This window comes from Podarcis muralis, chromosome 12 (assembly GCF_964188315.1).
Source record: "Podarcis muralis chromosome 12, rPodMur119.hap1.1, whole genome shotgun sequence".
In the NCBI taxonomy this organism is placed as follows: domain Eukaryota; kingdom Metazoa; phylum Chordata; class Lepidosauria; order Squamata; family Lacertidae; genus Podarcis; species Podarcis muralis.
The window spans coordinates 44,537,339-44,555,837 of NC_135666.1; the positions used below are offsets into that span (position 1 = coordinate 44,537,339).

The window sequence follows — 18,499 nt, forward strand, 5'->3', positions numbered from 1 at the left end:
CTTCCACACAAGATGCTACGCTGAGACTTTAGAGGTGTGAACATAGGAGCCAACTACTAGGGGCTGAGGGGTCCTTGGCCTCCCCAGTAAAATATTTGGGCATTCCCATTCAAATCGTGTGTGTGCACTGCACCATGTGGTTGATTATGCAGGGTGGGGCTTACCTGCCCTGCCCCCCACATTTTATTTAAGTTGCCAGCCCTCGGTGTAGATATGCAATGTTAAGAGAGATGATTCATCCACTATGCTCTGCAGCGTTGCTGGGGAACCTCCCAGATGTGGCCCCCCAGATGTTGTTGGACTCGCCCTCTCATCTTCCCTAGCCTGTGGCCACGGTGGCTGAATTTGATGGGAGTTGGGAGTCTAGCAGGGCCACAGATTTTAAGTGACTTCCTCCACGGAAATCAGTTGTCGAGACTGGTTTTAATTTTCTTGCTGCTGAGCAAAATTGCTGTATTTTTCCGTTTCATCTTAATAGTATTCCTGCTTAATTATTTTCAAGTAACAAAATTAGTGCAGCGGGTAATTTAACATTTGAAGCAAAAGGATCTAATTTTGTACGTCTTGGTTTAATTTTTTTTTTTTAAAAAAATATTTTCCCCACGTTACACAATGCATTTGCCAACCAGAACAGCTTCAAGTTCATCCAACCTGCAATTAGCGTGTTTAATCATGACATAGTGAATTTGTGTGCAATTACATTATTTGTACAATTACAATGTTTCAGCATGTAGTAATAACATTTTTGCATAGGATAGTGGCCAACCTGCAGGTGTAAATAAATAGAGTGGATACTTTCCAGGCACTTGATAACCTGCCTGGATTTGCTGACAAAATTAAGGAATAAGATTATTTCAGATCCACAGCGATAAGTAAGAAGGGAAAAGAATTTGGCCAGCTGGAGCAGTTGCAACGACACATTGTGTGCTAATTCAGAAATAAAAATTGAATGTAGCATAAGCTTATTATCCAAGCTGCCAATGAGAGACCAAAGCAGTTTGGTTTCTCAGTCATTCTAATGTTTTTTTTAACTCCTGCTCATGACAGAATCCTCTACGGGTGGCGCTGTGGTCTAAACCACTGAGCCTCTTGGGTTTGCTGATCAGAAGGTTGGCGGTTCGAATCCCCGCAACGGGGTGAGCTCCCAATCCTCGGTCCCAGCTCCTGCCAACCTAGCAGTTCGAAAGCACGCCAGTGCAAGTAGATAAATAGGTACCACTGCAGTGGGAAGGTAAATGGTATTTCTGTGTGCTCTGGTTTCCGTCACGGTGTTCCGTTTTGCCAGAAGTGGTTTAGTCATGCTAGCCACATGACCCGGAAAGCTGTCTGTGGACAAACGCCGGCTCCCTCAGCCTGAAAGCGAGATGAGCGCTGCAACCCCATTGTCACCTTTGACTGGACGTAACCGTCCAGTGGTCCTTTACCTTTTAAGCTACACATCATTTCCTTGCTCATGTTGGTGGGTTAAAGTCTGGCAACATAAAGGGCAGCAAAAGCAGGCATAGCAATTCCTTGGAAGCACGCAAGATCTGAACTGTGGGTATAGAGCATCCATGCTTGTCCGTAAGGTCTGTTCCAGACATTTAAATGGAGGTACAACCAAGGGGTGAAGAATGCACTCTCTCCCCTGCAGTGAATGACGGAAAGCCAGCTGACAAAGGGACTGAGCAGAATTTGTTGATATATTTCCACCCCACCTTCCTGCGAGGAGCTCAAGGTGGAAAACATGGTCTTCCATCTTCCCGTTTTATCATCACAACTCATTGAGCTTCCTGTCTGAGTGGGGACTACAAAAGAAGACAACAAAATAGCTTCTGAGTAGGTAAGTGAGAACAGCAGGCTCACCGCCAGCACACCAGGGCGGTATATATAAATTGATTTAATAATTAAATGGTAAGAAGGGGTCCATCAGAAGGAAACTTCCCCCGGGGCTTACTCAGGCCTAAAACTAGTTCTGGGAAGCGGAGAGATACGTGAGGTCCCTCTTTAACAAGGATCCAAGCTCCATTTTTATTTTTTTTAAAAGAAGAAATAGTCTGGATTGGTTTTTAAGAGTTATCAATGCCTTTTTATTCAAAGATTCAACTAAGAACACACATATTTTGCACATAATGTGCTGCTACAAAAAGCACTTCTAGGCAATTTGTTATGCACTATACGTATCATCACATAGATCTCACAGAAGAAGGTAAAATACAGATCTCTAATAAATTAATCATTACACCATGCCTGCAAATATAGCAAAACTTCTACATACAGCAATGGAAGAACAAGACCATGAATTACAAAGCAATTGGTTAAAACACACTGTAATAAACAAATTGAAAAGAATGGATTAAACCTAGTATGGGTCTTTTCAGCTTCACAAAAAGTATTTTACTGTAAAACTATGTCTCTAAATATTATGGACAAATTTCAACTTATTACACACCTATATTATTTTTTTAGTGTAATCCCTCCATTTATACTCTGCTCAAGTGAAATTTGATAGTTTTTACATCTTTAGAAACACACCAGTGGATGAATCAATACAGTAATCCTTACCTTAAATAGCCACACAGCATAAAAAAATACAACTCTAGGAGATATATACACACACGTGGAATTTATTTAACTTCAATAGGCCTCTAAAATGCTTAAGAAATACCTTGCTGATGTTTTAGCAATAGAAATTTAATACAAACTCTTAGAAACTGTGTACAGTCCCTCTGACCCAAGATAAAAAGAGAAAAGAATGACATGTAAATTACAATGGGATGGATTCAGACTAAATCACACTTGATGAACTTAGATCCCATTGAAATCATCACCCACTCCCCCCCCCCCCATTTTAATGGTACCTAAGTAAAATTAACTTAGTCTTGCCCCAACCCAGTATTTTGTATGTAACATTTTGGATGCTTCCAGGAAAAAATGGTGGATGGTAATTAGTGCACAACACTTCATTTCCTAGTTCATAAGAAGAAGAAAAAACTCTTGCATAAGTAGAGCCCACCAATCCTGAACATCTAATCTTCACAATGCATATAAAGGTACTTTTTTTACTTAATACCCAATGATCTAAACCTGGCGATGGCTTAACTCCATTCACTTTAACTAATTTATAACAATATATGTTAGCAGTTAATGGGGGCCCATTTTTAGCATTCAGTTATCAGCCAATGACATATCAACGTTAGACACAAAATGTCTAGTTTTGAAAAGCACCGGCTCTTTATTACAAGCAAGGCTACAAAGAATTGACCACCACTTCTCCAGGCGTTCCTGGCAGTGGCTTCAGCCATCTGGGCGTTTATCTATGAATTACATGGTCTAATACCATTCATGTCGCAAACATTCTTACAGTACAACCCTAGACATGTCTACTCAAAGTTCAGTCCCCTAGAGTTCAAGGAGGCTTACTCCCAGAAAACTGGGTAGGGGGGTGGCTAACCTTTGGCCTTCCAGATATTGTCGGACCCCATCTCTCACCAGCCCCGGTCAGCATGGCCAATTGTCATAGATTATGGGAGTTGTAGTCCAGCAACATTTGGGAAGGCCACAGGTTGGGCGACAATGCCGTAAACTCTGCACAACTAAGGAAAGCCTAGCACTGTGAAGCATCAACTACAAGTCTTTGCCTAGTGAGTCAATCTCGTCGAGCAGGAAGTCCATGTCCTCTCGGCTCACCTGGGGGCTGATAATGACCTGGCGGAAGAAGTTGACTTTGCCACGATGCGGCTGGTAGCCCAACATCATGCTGCCTTTCTTCATCAATCTCTCTTTAATGATGGGTGCAACCTGAAGGAAGGAAGGGAGTCATATATTAAGAAGAAGAGAAGAGTTTAGATTTGATAGCCTGCTTTATCACTACCCGAAGGAGTCTCAAAGCGGCTAACATTCTCCTTTCCCTTCCTCCCCCACAACAAACACTCTGTGAGGTGACTGGGCTGAGAGACTTCAGAGAAGTATGACTAGCCCAAGATCACCCAGCAGATGCATGTGGAGGAACGGAGACGCGAACCCAGTTTCCCAGATTACGAGTCCACGGCTCTTAACCACTACACCACACTGGCTCTCCTGCAAAGTAGTACAAAGCAACAGTCTGTAAAGGGGCTCAAGTAGGCAAGAAAGGGTCGAAATCCTTTAAAAGAAATGAAATAAGAAGGGGGAGAATTAATAATAATAATAATAATAATAATAATAATAATAATAATAATAGAATTGATATACTGCCCTATACCCAGAGGTCTCAGGGTGGTTCACAGGGAAGAATCCACATGTATGTATCAAACCTTACATATGCTTGGTTTGATAAGAACCTGCAAGTTTGTACTGGCCTCCTTAAAATCTTAGGCTCTGCTTGTTTGCTCAACCAAATCTCCCCCTTCCACATTGATTCTACATATGGAATTCTGTCCCACAAACACATCCTGGCTGGCTGGCGAACCCAGAAACCGACCTCCCTCCCACACACAGGGAGATGTGCGCACAACATCACATTGGCAGGATCATGCCTCATGTCAGTTAGCAGAATTAAAAACTATGGTTTAGATAAAGGGAGAGGGGGGAAGTGCAACAAAGCAGCTAAAATTAAAATTATAAAACATAAATCAAGTGCAATAAAATATACATGACACCCCATTATGGGTGGAAGCATACATGTTCAAAAGCAAGAGGTGCTCACTGTTTAATACCCAACCCATTACGTTACAAAGCTCAAAATAGTTCACTGTGGATCTGCATTGTCACTGGCAGAAAACGACAATTTTGCAACGAGCAGCTAGAACCTTATTGGCACCAAGCTGGAGAACAAGTCTAGTTCCCACCAAGGAAGGATGGCAGTGTAAAATGCTTGAATATGCTGAAGTGGCTAAGTCTGATGAACAGGGTAAGAGAAAACAAAGATAAGGAGGAAGGGATAATATTTGTTGAATATTTTAAGAACTAGTGTAGACAAATACATAGCTTAGCGGGTCTCGAGTAAATCCACCAGAGTTGAAATAGATGGAGTATTTAATAGATAACAAACTGGATGATTAAAAAGATGTGGATTATGCGGAGTAGTAGAAATCAAAGGAATCGGGGAAAGTGTGGAAGGGAAGTCATATGGTATATGTATACATGCTGTATTTGGTATGAAGTTGTAAGTGGGATAGGGGGAGGGGAGGGGAGGGGGGTTAAATATGCTCTGTTGCCGCTTTTGAAAATGCAAATAAAAATAGAATAACAAAATTTCTGGCGCACTGCTTATTTTGTTATTACCTTTGTTTTTTTTCAGTCAAAAGAATACACACAAGTTACTCAATTAGTTAATGTATCGAGAAAGAAATGTTGGATTAAAACATATCACTTGAAAATGAGAACTACAAGGGTTAGATTCTGCTCCCTGATACAATCTCTCTTCAAAACAAGCAATGCTGCTTTAGATTTATGTGCGCGTGTCAATGAAAAAGAACAACTGGCCTTACAAGAAGTGTAGTTTTGGGAGTGGGGTGTCGTAGCCAATGGAATGGGACATTCCATAAGGGAGTCACCAATTTGGGGGGGGGGTCCCATCTCTGCAATACGCTGACTATAATGCCTGCTGGAGCACTGTACAGCCAAAGGCTGCCTTAGCTGAGGACAGCTGGTCCAATTTGTAATGTCTGGTAAAGGTGGAAGATGACGACCAGGTGGCTGGCCTACAAATGTCCAACATGCGCCAGAATGTGAGATGGACGGGGTAATTTAAGGGACTCGTAAAGCCATGGAAATATAGGCCTTAATCCACCTACCTAAGGTTGCTTTGGAAACTTTAACCCCTAAGGTAGATGGGTGAAAGGATACAAATAAAGAGTCAGTTTTCCTCCATGGCGGCCATTAAAACGGCAAAGATGCACGCACATAAACACACAGCCTCTGATTTTCACCAAATAAACACTCAACTCCTTTTGTCACACCGTGGACCGGGAGGAGGATTATAGAAATTCAGACCCAAAAGTCTCTGTTTGCCACTCCGTGGACCAGAAGAAGAAGGGGGCAAAAGCCTCGTGCCAAACCACTCAACTCCGATTGCCACACCGTGGACCAGGAGTGGGGGGGAAACAGAAGCTAGACACACACTCCCTGTCACACCAGGAGGGTAAGGACGAGGGCAGGCACTCCGTCACCGCCAAAGCGAACCAGGAGGCACTCAGTCAGGGCTCAATTTCAAAGGCAAATGTAATAGGAATGCTCACTCCGTTGCCCGTGTTAAAACAGCGAACTGGGAGGAGGTGGCCAAGTCGTTTTTAAATCAGAGCAAGAGAATGCGAATGCCACACCAGCAGTCACACAAGTAGCACACACACCAAAACGAAATAAATAAATACAGTTGTGACCCCAGAAAAATGGTGGCAGCCGTTGAGGGAAAGAAAAAGAGCGCACGGCTCTTGGCACTGCGGCAAGGGCACCGGTTCTGGAGAATTTATCAATGGAAGTAAACAACTAAGGAATAAAAGAAGGGTGGCAAATAAGCAGAACGACCAAACATAGAGAGCAAATGAAAGGGTTTGTTTGTGGGGAGAGACACAACGTGCAGACAAAGAACTGTAAAACTAAAACGGGAATAAGGGAAATCTAAAGAAAAAAAGGAGGGTTCAGAAACTAGTAGGAATGGACTGTCTGCATCTAGATAGGAGGAAAAACTGAGGGTATAGCCTATTTCCCACAAGTCTTTGTTCCTGTCTAGTGTCTTGCGACATGGTGAACACCCATTCCACTGGATAGGACGCCCCACAAACTAAAACTAGTATATAACTCAACCTCTCCCTTGTTCTTCACCAGGTTTACACACACAACCCAATTCACTTCACGAAGGCAACAAGCTGGTGGTAAATTCTTCTGATACACTCAAACCTTTCTCTCTTCGTGGCACAACTTTCAGATATAAATATTTCTGATAAGGAGGAAGGATTTCATGAAAGGAGAGGACACAGCCTCTTCCATTTTGCAAATTAAGTCCAAAATGACACGTAGCACCATCTTACACATGTTCAGGTTTACTCAGAGGATACTGAGTTTGTTGGGAACACTTCCAAGTGAGTGTGCTTTTAGGATTGCAGCTTCAGCATGTGATCTCAGGCATGTTGTTGAAAACATAGGTGTTCCACGAATAATCATAGCACAGAGATTCACCCAAGAGTAGCCACATCTAGGTCTTCCCGGACTATGCTGGAAATCTTGGCCTGACAAGTACTTATTTAGAAAATAAATACATGCCATATAACCCTAAAAAATACAGCCTGCTCTGGGCTCCTTCCTATGAGCAAATATACTGCGTTCTGATTTTGAAACTCATTTGCTCAACCTCAAAAAGGCAGTGTCAGAATCTCCCGATCGATCGATACGATAAATATGACGGTGCCTACCTTTACTTAATAGCATTATTTCTCCTGCAACAAAGAAACACTTCACTTGATAAAGCCCAGGTAATTAATTTTAATATAAATGTCAGAAAATTACTCAATATATTTCCCAACCTATCATATTGTACACACATCCCTCGCTATTTTAATATCTAATGTGCAAGTGAATGTTGGCTTGAAATCAATGTTAGATTCAAAAGATGGCATGTTTTCACCTGAACCTGCCTCTGCTCATTTCGATTTGCTTGTGCGGTAAGTCCTGCTTTTTTTATTATAGGCCAACCCACTCTCTGGATATTAATTACACATCACAACATGACACAAGCACGAATCAATGAACACAAAATATAGAATGTTATACACGGCCCGAATATTCATTTCAATTTTGAAAGTAAGGGAAAATACGAGAGAGAGAGAGAAAGCAGATATTGTTAATAAGACGTGTGTTGCAAAAGAACTAGGGATAAATTTGGAAAATATATGGACAAGTGAAAATGATAATTAGAATGGTTGATACCTAATGGAATTCCTTTCGCCCCCTTAACCAGCCTTGTAGAAAAATTCACTAGACTGGAAAAAGAATTTTTCTACCATTTTTTCTGTGCAGCCAGATGTGTCACTGGGCTGTTTGAAGTGGTAAGTTACACCTCTAAAAGGAATAAGAATAGCTATAACATTCTCTCTTCAGATGATGAATGTAACCTAAACCTTGTTTTTGTGTTTTATCCCAGACATGTTCATAATATTGCTGCTCAGTTCATAATCTCAACAATAGCTTGCTTTCTTCGTAAAAGATGTTCCTATACAGAAGAATGGGGATTTGCATAAAGCAATGTTGTTGCACAACCTAAATACTATAGTACTTTAAATAAAACCCATGTAAAAATTGAAGTGGCTTAGCTAAGTTTCTTCCCCGTGTCCTTGTTTTGAAATTTATAGGAACTTGGCCTAGTGACCTACTTGACCTAGGTCCAGGAACAGCAATTTATTCTTGACCTATTTTGGAGCAGAAGCTTACATTAATTTGAATTTGGGGACATTTTGCTGGCCTACATGCCAATATTCAGTTTACTGCTTGAGGACAACCCTGTGGCTTAGTGAGATTCTCAGGAGGAACAGTGATAGATAAATGCTCACCTTGTAGGATGTGCTCTGGAACTTTGCAAACTGAAAAGATGGAAAAGTTTGGGAGATTGCCAGTATTTATTTATTAAACACTCTGTCACAAGAGACCAGGGCCCTGCGGGACTTGACATCTTTCCACAGGGCCTGCAAGACAGAGCTGTTCCACCAGGCCTTTGGCCAGGGCACAGCCTGACTCCCTCCCTCGGCAATCTTCGCGGAGCTCTGGCCCAATGGTTGCCAGTGGCTTGATTTGAATTAATTTTATAATGAATGATTTTAGAGTGTTGTTTGTGCTGTACTTTTGTACTGTTTTATTGTTGTTAGCCGCCCTGAGCCCGGCTTCGGCTGGGGAGGGCGGGATATAAATAAAGTTGTTTATTATTATTAATTATTATTATTATTATTATTATTATTATTATTATTATTATTGTTATTGTTATTATTATTATTTTACATAAGAGCAATGAAAAAGTATTACTTGGCTTTCCTAAGCCTTATGCTTTGTGTCCCCCCCCCCCAATGTCATTTGTCTATCACAAAAATAGCAAAATAAATGTGGAAAAATATCTACAACGTATGTTTCATTATTAGTGGTCAGTGTATGAGTTTTTGGTTTATGAATTGGTTTAGACAATTAGGAAGAAGAAAAAAGGAAGAAAAGGGAGAGGGGGAGTGGCGGGGGGGGTCGGGTGGTTATGCTTCTCCTATTCTACTTAGTGTGTGTCAGTGTTACTTGTATGGGTTCTCTTACTATTCACTTGTATGCACTGGGTTTTCTCTCTCAATATATATATCACTAATGTGATTCAAAAATTGTTCGCTCTGTAACATGATTTTTAAACATTGTGTTTGAGAGCTTACAAGTTCTGGAGGCTGTCACTGAAATACCCAAGTCTCTGACCCAGGCTTCCTCCACCTCGGCCCTCCAGATGTTTTTGGCCTACAACTCCCATGATCCCTAGCTAGCAGGGCCACTGGTCGGGGATGCTGGGAATTGTAGTCTCAAAACATCTGGAGGGCCGAGGTTGAGGAAGCCTGCTCTTACCTCACATGGAGGAAAGAGCAAGCTTGTTTTCTCCTGCTCTGGATGGTAGGACTTGAACCAGTGGCTTCAAGCTCCAAGAAAGGAGATTCTGACTAAACATCAGGTAAAACTTTCTGATGGTAAGAGCTGTTGGACAGTGGAACGGTCTCCCGCAGGAGGTGTGGGCTCTCCTTCCTCGGAGGTTTTTAAGCAGAGGTTGGATGGCCATCTGTCATGGGTGCTTAAGCTGAGATTCCTGCCTTGCAAGGTGTCGGATAATCCTCGGGGTCCCTTCCAACTCTACAGTTCTATGATTCTATGATCTCATAGCAGACTTTGCAGCTGTGAAATGGACTGTGGGTAGATGCCAATCATAAGGACATTCCCAAGTCCAAGACAAAAACACCAAAACAAATCCTGTAGTAAATGGGTCAATGAAATCCGCAAATGATTTCTTGCATTTACTGAGCTTTCATTGACCTCTGAGGGTCTGCAAAAAAAAAAAAAGAAAGAAAGAAAGAAAGAAAAAGAGGAGGCATCCTCTGTCGATTTCTGGGCTGTGCCTTTCTCAGGATGTCTTCATGAAAGTGATATTACACATATATTACACAGCACAATTCAAAATGTTGGTGCTGACCTTTAAAGCCCTAAACGGCCTCGATCCTGCACACCTGAAGGAACGTCTCCACCCCCATCATTTTGCCCGGACACTGAGATCCAGCTCCGAGGGCCTTCTGGCGGTTTCCTCATTGCGAGAAGTGAGGTTACAAAGAACCAGAGGGCCTTCTTGGTGGTGGCACCCGCCCTGTGGAATGCCCTCCCATCAGATGTCAAGGAAATAAACAACTATCAGACTTTTAGAAGATATCTGAAGGCAGCCCTGCTTAGGGAAGTTTTAAATATTTAATGCTGTATTGTTTTTAACACTCGACTGGGAGCCACCCAGAGTGGCTGGGGAAACTCAGCCAGATGGGCGGGGTATAAATAATAAATTATTATTATTAGTAGTAGTATTAATAGTAGTAGTAGTAGTAGTAGTAGATGATATTTGTGCTTTGCTTGCATTGTGTCTTTCAGTGTGTGAGAATGTAACTGAAATGTGGCGAGTGACACTGCTAAACCATGGCAACCTCATGCCCTCTAGCTAGCAGGGGGCATGATGGGAGTTGTAGTTCAAAACATCCACACATTTTGATTGAGGAAGGTGGGTTTAGTGTTGCATGTCCGTGCAGACATTGGCTTTCTAGACGTAATGACTTTTTTCCATGATTAGCACTGCCATTCTGTGGATAATTCTGACTTTGTACAGTATACTCTGTGGATAACGTGGCTGGACTCTGGTCACCCTCAGCCAGCGCGGCCAAGTGGCAGGGATGATGGGACTTGGGAGTCTAGCCACATCTGGAGGGCCACATGGTCCCCATCCCCGCTGCACATTCTGCAAATCGATCATATGTGGGAATTCCTGCCATAGGCTTTTCTATGCTGAAATGCAACCCGTGATACCACTACCATCATGTGTCAGCAAAATTGAGTTACCCACTCCCTTTCACCAGTCATCATTCTCACATGATTGAAAGGAGGGCAGATTCCGTTAATAACTTCTGAATACTTTTTTTTTTAAAAAAAGAAAGAGATAAATTTAATTGAAATGAAGGGCAGCATGGTTTTAGAAAGAGCTGCACCCCCCAGAAGACATTAGAGAATCAAAAGCAACATACCAAATAATAGGTCTTGATTTCAGTCCTAGGAACTCCTCACAACCCCCCAAACAGGCCATTGTTTCTCGGTGTTAAAACTGCACCTTTCATTTACTGGCATTAAAAAGAGAAAAAAATCAGTGAAATGCCACAAATACTTTGCTTGTTTATTGCTTTGTATTGTGAAATTGGTTGCAGATGAATGCAAAGGCTTTTTTTTCTCCCTCATCTCCAGCGGTAATTAAAACCAAACCCAGGTCATTTGTCAGCTGTCACCCCGACTGGGATAAACGAAATACCAAATGTTGGCACTCCCAATTGCAGCTTTGGTCCTTTTGCCAAAGCAGTCTGTAAAAACCCAAACATGTTTTTCTTTTGTCTAGAATTTGTTCTGGGCCCACATCCCTAAACCACTAATAAATTATTGCTGCGCATGAGTGCACCAGAGTTTCCCTTGCACTGCATCGTACAACAAAATGGAGAGATAAAGGCATTTGTCAAAATCATTGTAAGCGCTTCCACATTCCTCAGAGCTACTGGATGTTATGAAGAGGAAGAAACAGATGCCTCCATATTTGCCCCACCCGTTTCATTTATTGGGGGGGTGGTGGTGGTTTCTGGCTTAGACGTGTTTAGTCATAATCCCAAAGATGGCAGGTTCACCTCATTGACTTCACCACCACCAGGCACATAAGCCAGATGACCAGTCAAGTGTCATTGGTCTCTGTCAGCTACGATATGGGGAATTGCGGCCCTGAAACATTGTGACCGGAAAGCAGACTTGAGAAATACTGCAATTAGATAAATAAAAACTACGTAGGAAACCCAGGTTGTAAAACGCTAGGGCTGGAATCCAAAGCGATATTGCATAGGAGCGCCCATCCTGCTGTATTCTCCTGTGGTGCCCAAAAGCAGCTGCCAAAAGTCAGGATTAGGACTTGGGAAAGGAAAGGAAATTAGCAAAGCCCCATTAGGTGCACTGATGAGTTTCAATGTGCTCTGTATATATGGAATAAGATCAAGCAGCCCAGTGCTTTCTGGGAGCAGAAGACCTTCCTAACTTGACTATTACAGATAAAAAAAGGTAAAGGGACCCCTGACCATTAGGTCCAGTTGTGGCCGACTCTGGGGTTGCGGCACTCATCTCGCTTTATTGGCCGAGGGAGCCGGCGTACAGCTTCCGGGTCATGTGGCCAGCATGACTAAGCCGCTTCTGGCGAACCAGAGCAGCACACGGAAACGCTGTTTACCTTCCCGCCGGAGTGGTACCTATTTATCTACTTGAACTTTGAAGTGCTTTTGAACTGCTAGGTTGGCAGGAGACTATTACAGATAAAAAGGTAAAGTACCCCTGCCCGTACGGGCCAGACTCTATGGTTGTGCGCCCATCTCACTCAAGAGGCCGGGGGCCAGCGCTGTCCGGAGACACTTCCGGGTCACGTGGCCAGCGTGACATCGCTGCTCTGGCAAGCCAGAGCCGCACACGGAAACGCCGTTTACCTTCCTGCTAGTAAGTGGTCCCTATTTATCTACTTGCACTCGGAGGTGCTTTCGAACTGCTAGGTTGGCAGGCGCTGGGACTGAGCAGCGGGAGCGCACCCCGCCGCGGGGATTCGAACTGCCGACCTTTCGATCGGCAAGCCCTAGGCGCTGAGGCTTTTACCCACAGCGCCACCTGTGCTCTACTACTGAGCTATGGATCCTTCCCAGTCCTCAAGGCTTAACCGATGACATGGAACTAATGGTTTTAAAACAACTTGTTTTAACAGCTTTTAAGAAGTTATGAAGCTTTTTCCTCATTTGTAGATATAATGAACATTGTGCTGGGCTTGGCTACGGAAGGTTCAAATCCTGGTGGCGTCTCTGTTCTATTTATATGCTTCCAGTTCTTTCTGAAGAAAGCTCTGGGAAGCACATGTGGAAGTAGCTTGTTTCATGCTATTTATCTATTTCATTTGTATACCGCTTTTCATCCGTAGATCTCGGCATAAAGATACAAGATTAAAAACACAAAATAGATAATGAAAACAAGAAGAAAAATAATAAATAATAGTAAATAAAATAAAAGATCTCGTTGGTGTTCCGCGGCATAAAAACACAAAACAGAGAATAAAAATTGAGCAAACCAATAACACCCCTCGCACATCCACGTTTAGAAGGATATATAATTGCTCTTCCAGGTAAATAAAGCTGGGAGACAAGGGTGCTTCGAGCATTCTTTTAGTCATGCTATTAGCATCACAAGGAGGAGGAGGGGGAGAAGAGAGATCTTGCTACCCTGCTGGCATGACCCTCTTGTTCAGCCTCCATGAGATGACTGCAGGGAGAGGAGGGAGCCTGTGAGTTTTAGAACCATGGTCCTCCAGGCTTACAAAGCGAGCCTGCAAAGTAGAGAAGGCTCCTTGCTGCACACAGATGGCGTCAAACTGATGGAGAGCGACAGAGGCAATTGGGGACGAGGGTGCTTGTTCCCTTCTCCTCCTACATGCAGAAAAGGTGTGTAGATAATAGCTACTGGCCAACATCTCCTTCAGAGCCTAGGACTTGCCGATCAGAAGGTTGGCGGTTTGAATCCCCGCGACGGGGTGAGCTTCCGTTGCTCGGTCCCTGCTCCTGCCAACCTAGCAATTTGAAAGCACGAAGTCCAAGTAGATAAATAGGTACTGCTCCAGCAGGAAGGTAAACGGCGTTTCCGTGCACTGCTCTGGTTCGCCAGAAGCAGCTTAGTCATGCTGGCCACATGACCCGGAAGCTGTACCCCGGCTCCTTTGGCCAATAAAGCGAGATGAGCGCCGCAACCCCAGAGTCGGTCACGACTGGACCTAATGGTCAGGGGTCCCTTTACCTTTACCTAACATTTCCTTCAGCATGAAGGAGAAGCTTGAATACAAGCTCTAACCTCTATCTACTTCTTCCACACACTGGTTTTCATGCCACAACCACTCTTTCTATAATACGAGTAGCATTTAGCATTTAACGGGATTTATATACCACTTAGTCACTCATAACGCCTAAGCAGTTTACATAAAAATAAACATTAAAAAGACTGATAAAAATCTAATGTCAAAAGCAAGTTAACATTGATCAAAAGCCAAGTAAAACCAGGTTTTTCTTTTTAAATGTACCGAATAAAATAAAATTGCTTGTTAAAACTGTATTACCCTAATGGGGCAAAATTAAACAAGAAAGTATTTAACAATGTAGCAAAGCTGGCTTCCTAATATCAAACCTTGCAATTACAAAGTACGAAGGTCACCAAGAGCACGGAAAATTAAAACTAAAGGTAGTCTATTAATTAGCAGGAGTGATCCATATCATTGTACTGAGTCCAGGTTGGTCAGATCAAAAGTACAAGAGCTACGGTGTTAAAATCTATATCAATATCTATCTATAGTTATTTGTTTACATACAACTAGGTCATTTACTTAATACTCATCTATAAAGCATGTCATTAAAATATTGTTCAGAGAACAGCCCCCAACCTCCTGCAAAGTGATTCCCTCGCCCCCCAGAGTAAATAAATTGCAGCAAGTCATCTCAAAAGAATATTTTAAAGATCTTTTCATAGTTTGTGTGCACTGGGATGAGTTTTGTTTTTTGTTGCTCTCTTCCTCTAGGGGAACAAAAGAAACACAGTACAAATGTAAGTTCAGTGGGCAAGGATTCATTATTTGATGATTGGCTATTAAAAGGAGAGAGAGAGAGAGTTGTACAGTACTGTAGAAAAATAAATGTCTCATGAGAGATTTGGAACGGCTCCCTATTATTCACACTGAATATTACCGTTATCTGAGCTAGCATGTGTGGCATCCTCCAGATTTGCATTAAAGAGTTATAATGATAGTTGTGCCTCTGTTTTAGGTAGATCTAAAGGGAAGCATTAACATTTAAGCAAGCCCAAACTCTTGTATATGGTTTAGCACGAAATCATTGCAATGACCTTCAGATCAACTCCAAGGAAAGTAAAAGAATCAGCAAAATATACAGTGCCATACAACTTCATTAAAAAGAATTAGGGAAACCTCTATTTCAAAAATCTATCATCCATGTTCTTTATTTCTATGCCTTTCTCGGGGTTGTTTAAAATCGGTCTTTCATATCTCTGCAAATTGAGCCAAGCAGATATTATTGCAAGCAACTTGCATGTGGCAGTCATGTATGGACCAAGGCTGTGCTGAAAATTTCTCTTGCATATATATATTTTCCTTACCATTCTCTATCAATTTATGAGAAAAGAACATCTGAAATTTAAGGGGGTTTCTTTCAACCATAAGGGTTGAACCAAATTTCATCAAAATCCGAGACGGAGGCTGACATGACCTTGTTGAAATGATGTGGAATGACCCGCTTTTAAACTGATTGGTTAGCCATCTCTCAGGGTTTATTTAGCTGTGATTTCTACATTGCAGGGGAGACGGCGACTAGATGACTCTTTCAACTAGGTGATTCCATTCCAACTCTGCAATTCTACGATTCTATGGTTTGTTGGCAGCTTAAGATCCAAAACAGTTTTTAACACAGGTATTTCTCACAATATGCCTTTTTTAAGTGATACCAGGAGTATTCACATTTTTTTAAATGAGAGATTATCTATGCATATTTTCCTGGGATAGTCTCATGTCAGTCTCATAATTCTAGCTGCAATGTGTTTTTAGGATTTGCCCTGGAAAAGCTGTGTAGCTCATCGTAACTTTTCCCACTTTTTCCCAATAAAATCTTCCTGGGAATACCAAACGTTACATTAGAATCAGTTCTAAATTAAGAGAAAATAACCATATCTGATGTCCACAGAATATTTCTGCTATTCCTTTCTTTTTCTTTCTTTCTTTGCTAAAAGGCAAAAGCTGTTCACCAGTTGGAATTCTAATTCTCTTTATAGCTATATTGCCAATAAACAATTTTATTAAATGCAGTTATATGGTTCTCATTAAATATTTTACAACTGCTCCAATAAAAACTTTAAAATTAATGCTTGCCCTAAAACGCAAAAGAGTAGTAACCTTTGTTATGTGAGAACATCCCAATCCAAATATTATAATTAAAAATGAATAGCAATAAGCCTTCACCATTGATTAATTACTGATTAATATTTTAAGCAGAGTTAAGAGTTCACCTTACAGCACATTAATTCAGAAACTTTAAATCTAGAGTCTCTTCACTTTTTTCCAGAAAGCCCAAGGGAATTAACAGTGGAAATAGTTTGCAGGGGCTTTAGATATCTGCTAATGTAAAAGGACATCTTTATTATTATTATTGCATTTTAGAAATGACTTTGAAAACAAATGAGGGGCGAGGACACACAGTGATGACAATATGGATCCTGAATTTTTTGTTTGGAATATGGTTATTAGGGACGCGGGTGGCACTGTGGTCTAAACCAGAGAGCCTAGGACTTGCCAATCAGAAGGTCGGCGGTTTGAATCCCCATGATGGGCTGAGCTCCCGTTGCTTGGTCCCTGCTCCTGCCAACCTAGCAGTTTGAAAGCACATCAAAGTGCAAGTAGATAAATAGGTAGCGCTCTGGCAGGAAGGTAAATGGCGTTTCCGTGGGCTGCTCTGGTTCGCCAGAAGCGGCTTAGTCATGCTGGCCACATAACCTGGAAGCTGTACGCCGGCTCCCTTGGCCAATAAAGCGAGATGAGCGCCACAACCTCAGTCGGTCACGACTGGACCTGACGGTCAGGGGTCCCTTTACCTTTTCCTATGGTTATTATTTATGGTCCTTAAAATAATTTTTTTAAAAAAAAAAGTTTTAACCACTGCGTACCCTTCTTCAGACAGGAATGTTTTGTTGGCGTAGTCACAATCAGAAACAAATTATGCTGTAATAATTTGTTGTGGTGGATGCATCATGAAGACTTATCGTAATCACAACCACTGCTTAAAAAAGTGAGCACAGGGTCACAATCTGCCATATTACGTGCTCCCTCTGTATAGATGCTGCTCTTTATAGCAAAATTAATAAAATGCTGTGAGCTTTATTCAGAGCCAATTTTCAAACAGTGTTTTCCAGCTGTGCGTTTAGTGGTTTCACATGTCACATTTTAATACGCTGCTTAATACAAAAGTCTCGAAACCGGTGGAGAGCCAGCTTAGAGGGCAGGAGTCGAGAAACACAAAAAAATTACAACTGAGCTGAAGTGTCTGGCAAACGATTTCCACTATTACAGTGGAAGGTCCCCCAAATCATGGTGATTTAGGGGAGTGCAGAGCACAGCTAGTCCGGAATCCCACCCCAGTCTGTTTGCTGGAGACGAGTGCAAGCTATCTACAGTGAATTAAAGAACAAATTAGTAACCATAATACTATCAGGTGCTGGTATCACATGAAATCAAGGTTTAGAATTATAGTCATGACCCTCAGGCTCCCCTTGCATGTAGGATAATAATAATAATAATAATAATAATAATAATAATAATAATAATAATAATATATTATTTGTACCCCGCCCATCTGGCTGGGTTTCCCCAGCCACTCTGGGCGGCTTCCATAGAAACCAAAGATACAGTAAAATATCACAGATTAAAAACTTCCCTGAACAGGGCTGCCTTAAGATGTCTTCTGAATGTCAGGTAGTTATTTATCGCAATCAGGTTGTGGATTCATTTCCACCTGGAGTTGGATTGGGTGGCTCCTGTGGACCAATCAGACTGCTGCATTCTGGATCCTATTGTTCTAGGACCAATCAGACTGCTGCATTCTGAATCCTATTGTTCTAGGACCAATCAGACTGCTGCATTTTGGATCCTATTCAACTCAGTACATAACAATCGGTTTGCAGGCAAATTATTGCACACATAAGTTTGGATGAAACAGCAAACTATGGTTTGCTCCTAAACTAGGATTGGGAACTCTTTAATCACCACATATGAGGTGGTGGAAGGAAGGGAAATGGAGATGAAGACCATGGCTTAGTGTCACATCTGAGTAGGGTCATTTTTAATAATGTTTCTTTATTCTGATTCTCCCCTGTCAACTGAGTAATCTTGCTTGAAAAACCTGACTTTTGAAGGAAAGGACTAGGGTGCTTCTGTTTTGTAATCAGTAAGAAGACTCCTAATCTTCTCATTGATTTTTCAAACAGGGAGAAAGTAAAGGAGGTGGGCAGTTGAACTTCACAAACAGTTACAGAGTCCTCTATATGGATTCAGGTGCCAGTTTAAGAGAAGGTCAGACATAAGATTTATTGACCTCATATTCTAGAGGCCAATATTTATTCAAAGAGCTATAAATCTCGCTGTTTTGGCTCTCTAACAGATGTTAATCCTCCTATTATTCAATCC

General features: G+C 41.9%; 1 protein-coding gene across 3 annotated transcripts in view; it reads right to left on the minus strand.

Annotated features, from left to right (window-relative positions):
* Positions 1 to 2,041: 2,041 nt before the first annotated feature.
* Positions 2,042 to 18,499, minus strand: part of GADL1 (glutamate decarboxylase like 1) — a 96,656-nt gene continuing 80,198 nt past the window's right edge. For all 3 annotated transcript variants that reach the window (XM_077916340.1, XM_077916339.1, XM_077916341.1), the window contains exon 15: positions 2,042 to 3,780. In XM_077916340.1, the coding sequence (XP_077772466.1) occupies positions 3,607 to 3,780 (174 nt within the window). In that variant the 3' untranslated portion in view covers positions 2,042 to 3,606. The remainder of the gene's footprint in view (positions 3,781 to 18,499) is intronic.